The following is a 6,000-nucleotide window of genomic DNA, read 5'->3' on the forward strand; positions in this document are numbered from 1 at the left end:
ATCTAGTTGCCAAATCCAGAGAACACTTGTGAGAATGGAGTTAATGAGTTTATGTGCATAATTTTTTTCCAGCCATCTTTACTTAAAGTGCAACAAGAATCTCAGAGAACTACTCACTGATAGTGAGATGTCATAGAAAGGGTCTGGAAGGTGTTTGGTTCCCCCAGGTTGGAAACCTTTGTGTTTCTTTTTTGAGTACTAGCTTTAGACTACACCTTTATTACTGGCTGAATCTGGAAATCTTTAAATGACTTAGCGTTTTCATCTCAATTATTATTTTTATGTCCACTTTGATTTGCTACTTATTAAAACATGTGGTGTACCTGGCACTTTCAGGCACTAAGTGTCACCTGGAATTGAAAACAGCAAGTGTTCCTTTTGGAATTGGATCCTGGTCCCCACTACTTAGCTGTGTGACCTTACCCAGGTTGTCCTATCTGAGCTGACTGGCTCATTCATAAGATTGAGATAACCTCTCTCTTACTGAACAAGATACATAAAGTACCTGACAGTGAGTGACACATAGTAGATACCAAATTTCCCATGCTCCAGATGGATTTTCTCAGAGTGTACGAGTCATCCTGCAAATGGGCAGTCTACCAGGTGAGAGATGGTTTAATTGGAAACTCATGTTAGATTTTCCAAGGACACACAGGCATTTTTTGCTTTCTAATATCTGTTCTGTAATGACTAGCTTGGTCCCAGACGACCACATGGCACAGAAGTGCCTTTCTTCACAAAGTGGGAAAACCTACCCATTTGCTGTGTCTCAGTTCAGCTCTCCTCTCCCACTTCTCTCTCCAGCTCACTGTTCTCTCTCTTGGCTTCCGTTATGGTGTGCCCTCGTGCTTCTAAAAGCCAGGATTTATAAAATCTCCCTGGTTAGAAGTAGATATCGAGTTAAAGCCTCTAAGAAACGAGAAGAATTAGGAGAACTTCAATTAAGGGTTGGTCTCAGGTATGTTTTGTCTTAGATTAAAGGCTCCCTAGAACTTAGTTCATGCAGATGGGCAGGGCACCTGTTCATGTCAGCTGAAGAAGAGCTTGAATCTGTAAATATATTAGAAGAGCACATTGTATAAAGAGTACCAAGCTGAAGTTTTTGGGCTTCTGTAGACCTTTTTATTGGCACGCCACAGAACGGAACATGTGTGCGTTTTCAGTCAGTTACACAGCTATGTCCTTAGTAATCTGTTGCCCGTGTTTAAACACACAGCTGGATCAGCTCCTGTGTGGCAGTAAAGCAGACACTTGGGATGCAAAGACACTGATGGAATGCTGCAGGCCAGATCACGGTTATACTCATGACAGGTAAGTCCTGGGTTCTGCCAGTTTTCAGATACACACACATATATATACATTTTAAAATTTGTTTACTTATTAAAGGAGGCTTTCTAATATTTGGGCTTCATTTCTCTCAAGACTGCAACTTTAGGACCGAAAGCGTTTTTTGGGTTTTTTGCCCCAAGTATTTCTGTGAAAATGGGCGGGAGGAGGAAAGGTGGGGAATCCCACTGTGACCCCATTACCCATTTTTACGTATAGTAAAGTGGAAATATCTGTACAATCCCAGACAGGTCTTATTTATTACAACAGTAATCGTTCCAGTTGAATTCCAACTGTAACAACAGAAACATATTTGAGTGCATTACAGTGTGAATTCATATGTAGTCATATTTACATTTGATAGTCTCTAGCTAATTGTGAGAGTCAAAACTGTATTTTAATACGATGAAGTAACTTTGGTGTATTTATTTCTGTTGTAGTCGGGCTGTGAAGTTCTTGTTTGAGATTCTCAGTAGTTTTGATAATGAGCAGCAGAGGTTATTTCTCCAGTTTGTGACAGGTAGCCCAAGATTGCCTGTTGGAGGTGGGTACAGCCATTGATTTATTGTAGCTATGAGTGAGTGTATGTGTGTGTGTGAGGGGGGTGGGGAGAGAACGCACGCAAAACTTCAGTGCCAACAGCAGGATATTCTTTCTTTGACCTTGAGCTCCTCTTAGTTATTTCAAAATCATAATGTTTCTAAGTTTTCAATTTGTTCTGCAGTGTGTTAAGGGATATCACTGGCAGGACAGTTCATAGGGATTGACTTCAACACACTGAAGTAGGACACCTAATGTCCATGCAGTGCTGCTTCTCTACATCAGATTCACATTCTCAGACATACGCACATTATAAACCCTTAGATGGCTTAGATGAAAAGGCATTCTAAAGTCTGTTGTTTTCAGAAATGAATCCTAATACAGGTTGAATTGGCGCTCTTTTAAAAGCATAAGGGAAGCATAAAGAACTGTTTGCCTCCATGTTACACAGTGACTTTTGATGGTAAATAAAGCACGTCCCAGGTTCCGTACCCTTGATACATCTTGAATGGGTGGAGTTCATTGCCCAGCAGGAACGAGTACCTCCGTGTGTGGTACTGCTGTGCAGCAGAGCAGTGTAGTGTGTTCCTGACGCGGGCGGATAAGAGAGGGGACGTGAACTTGTGCTTCCAGACCCGCTCTCCTCACGGATGAGAGGCGGGTTCCCCTGAGCTGGCCGGCGGGCGTCCCGTCAACTTGCCAAGTTCCTCTGTCCTCCTTTCTTCCCTCTTCATCAGGCTTCCGGAGCTTGAATCCACCTTTGACAATTGTCCGGAAGACCTTCGAATCCACAGAGAACCCGGATGACTTCCTTCCCTCCGTAATGACCTGTGTGAACTATCTTAAGTTGCCGGACTACTCGAGCATCGAGATCATGCGAGGAAAGCTGTTGATGGCAGCGAGGGAGGGGCAACAGTCGTTCCATCTCTCCTGATCCCAGCGAGAAGCGCAGTGTCTGCCTGTCACAGCGAAAGAGATACACCGCGATTTCTCTTCTAAATGTATCACCTGAGTCAAGGAAACGTGTTACGCCTTCTTGTTGTAGGAAAACGGCTTGCAGATTATCAAAGAGACACTTGGTTCCTATTCATTAATGGCCCCGTGGACTTAAAGTGATCAGGCCCTAAAACGTTGTTGTGATGAGGTTTCTTTAGCAAGTTCTTGTTTAAATTATCATTTATTTGACGAGTGAAGTTTTTAACTTGCTTTGCTGTGTGAAATTTAAAAAAGGGATGTTTTTCCAGGCTGAAACAATAAATGTCGCTGTGCAGTTTAATTCTGGGCTGTGTGTATCCATCTAGCTAAGTCTGCAGTTTTGTTTCCTCCAAAGACAACTCTTGTACATAAGTACAAAAATTAAAGCTCCCGTGTATTTGACAAATACAGTTGAGTAGGTGAGCTCTGTGTGCTTTTCACTTCCCTTGAGTTTCCCCGCCCCGATCCGTGTACTGTCTGTGCCGCTCACACAGGTTTTTTGTATACAAAACCCACAGTTGGTACATCTTCGTCAGCCATGGGCTTTCGTTGTTCCCTGTTCTCTCTCAAATTAAGATATAATTTAAAATTCATGGAATTGAAATATGTTGTCAATATAATTCAGCCTTTGTAACTAGGTAGCCATTTCTTATAGCTTAGTTTTAATATAGTTGTAGGGTATCACTGGCCTTGTACCAGGGACGCACTAGGACTGTTTCCGTGGTGATTCCGGCAACCACCGCCTCTGTGATGGAGGCAAGGAGAGCTCATTAGTTTCTTTTGTGCAGGTTAAAAAGTCTGCAGCTTGGGCTGGCCAGTGTTTATTATTCTGCGGCCAGAGCATTTTGAATTGATGTATACGGTTTTAAGCAAAGTTAGCAGTTTTCATTCCCTGTTGGAGTAAAGAAAAAGTCTTTTCCCCTTTTTCTCGTTTTAAGTTTTTGTTCAGTGTCTTCTTTCGCTATTCCACTCTTCTCTTCCCCTCCTCCCAGTGCTCACGTGGGACAAACAGCTCAGCCTTTGTCTCGACACACATCAAAGCACCTGTAGGCAATGCTCTGTCCAGTTGTTTTATGTGCTGATTTCTCAAATCTGCAATAATTCATCAGGTTCATGTTTCTACCTGAAAATAAATAAAGTTTGTTTCACCTTTTTTGTTTATAGTTCTGTGCCGTATGCATAACTTTTAGTTGTAGAGGTGTATCTCAATGCAGGCAGATCATCACAGCTCATGGCTGATTTCGCTATTCAAAGAATTTAGAATAGCAACTGAAGAACATAAAATGTAGAAAGAGAATGAGAAGGAGACTCCTTCCTTCATTCCTAAGGTTCAAAATTAAGCCTGTTGCATAAATTTGAGAGAATTTCCATAATTCATCTTTCTGAAAATGAGAGATGAGCTAATTGTTTTTTTATTGGACTTTGAGAAATCAATTTTCTTTTGTTTGACTGTTCTAAAGTCTTATTTAATTGATGTCAAAACCCCTTTGTCCCCTATTTCACCACTTAAAAGAAACTCCGTGGCTTGTTTTATTTAGATTACTTTGTCGTTTCCACTTAAATGGCCTTATACGAGCATCCCCTTGTCTCAGTGCACCTGGGCAGTGACCCCCCCGCCCTGCCCTTAGGTGGGACGGAGCTGTGAGAGGAACTCGGAGTGTCTCTCCCTGGTCCTTGCAGAGGCTCTGGAGAGTGAGCTGCTTCCCTTTGACATCAGAGGAGGGAGTTGTGTTTCTGCAGTTCTAACATTGACACCGTAGGACCTGTGCAGTTTAATCAAGTGAAACTAGTGTTAAAGAATGAACCAATTTGTTTTAAACTGTTCTGATACCTTTTTACAGACTAAGCGCAAAAAAGAGTTTTGCGTGAACATAACCTTTTTGTTCCTCATTTTTTAAAGGGTTCTGTTGTTAAAATTTAGACGTATGTATAAACAAAGTAATGCATCATATTCAGATATCTTCTGTATTTAACATTTTATCCATATCATGGCCCTGGCAGATTTGGCCTCACTGATTTCAGCATCTAAGGAGTGAGTACATTGGATGGTTTTGAATCGCACTGTGGAGCTTGATTGTTTCAAAGTCGGTAGTTCTCTGTGTTTAAAAGCTTTCAGTCTTTAGCTTACTCCTTAATTTTGGGACGCTTGGTTAATTAGGGGCAAGAAGACTTCCCATTTGAAAGCAGTCTCTCTTGGCAGAGGCCTTAATGTTACATCGTAGGGAAGAATAGACTTCATCTGCTGTTCCTCCAGTTATGCCTTAAATTTATTTGCTGAGTAATCCTGTCAACAAGCACTACTCTCTATGCTTTACACACGTAGACAGTTTGGATAGTGGCTAAGATTTGGTTGTCTTTTAGTTTTTGCTGAGGTGGAGTCAGTCAGATGTTAGTCACAGCTAACACCGACTATGGCGCTGTCATTTAGACAGTTACTGATTTGATCTGCTTTGTTTATGAAAACATAGTTCTCACTATTTAAGAAGGAAGAGTTGGTTAAATGTATTCCCCTCCTCCCAGCCCCCCCAAGAAGTGAATGAACTGTAAATGCTAGGTAGTCTCATCAGGAACAGACATGGAGAGAATTCTAGATGCCTTAGCCAAACCCAGCAGAAGAAACCTTTCACACAGCTTCTCATTGGATACAGACTTTTCTTTCTCTTCCAGTGCTTCAGCTCTGGTTCCCTGTGTTTGTACTGATCGAGAACTGTCTTTCACCTTACATTCGATAAAGAAGATAGTATTCTAAAGTCTGTCTTTCCTGCGTTTGGCTATTCTTGCAAGTTTGGTACATAACATGAAAAGGAGAGGTGCAGCTGGCTGGCTGACGTCCCTTCCTGCCCTTCGTCAGGGCGTCCTGTGCGTAAAGGCCGTAAGGCCGAGGGACAAAAAGCCCCAACTTCTGCATCCAAGAAGTTAGATTCAACTCTTGATTTTCCACAGTAAGGATTATCGCCAGTGACCTGTGAGTTTGTCTTTCCTTTAGTTCACCAGGTGTTAAGGCTGTGCTCCCGATTCCTGTCAGTAAATTCAGGAAATGGGAATGTTGCTGATACTCCACGAAAGAATGTGATGAAAAAGGAGACTTGCTGGGGAAAGACATAACTGTGCATTCAGAAGCCAAATCCTTCTGGGGGGATTCTGGATGCTATTGTTCAT

At 42.0% G+C, this 6,000-nt stretch overlaps 1 protein-coding gene across 17 annotated transcripts in view; it reads left to right on the plus strand.

The window, feature by feature from the left end:
- TRIP12 (thyroid hormone receptor interactor 12) overlaps positions 1-3,142 on the plus strand; it is a 144,598-nt gene extending 141,456 nt beyond the window's left edge. For all 17 annotated transcript variants that reach the window (XM_060106771.1, XM_060106770.1, XM_060106773.1 and 14 more), the window contains 3 exons: positions 1,217-1,311; positions 1,767-1,870; positions 2,604-3,142. In XM_060106771.1, the coding sequence (XP_059962754.1) occupies positions 1,217-1,311; positions 1,767-1,870; positions 2,604-2,800 (396 nt within the window). In that variant the 3' untranslated portion in view covers positions 2,801-3,142. The remainder of the gene's footprint in view (positions 1-1,216; positions 1,312-1,766; positions 1,871-2,603) is intronic.
- The last annotated feature ends 2,858 nt before the right edge of the window (positions 3,143-6,000 follow it).

This window comes from Mesoplodon densirostris, chromosome 8 (genome assembly GCF_025265405.1).
Source record: "Mesoplodon densirostris isolate mMesDen1 chromosome 8, mMesDen1 primary haplotype, whole genome shotgun sequence".
NCBI lineage: Eukaryota > Metazoa > Chordata > Mammalia > Artiodactyla > Ziphiidae > Mesoplodon > Mesoplodon densirostris.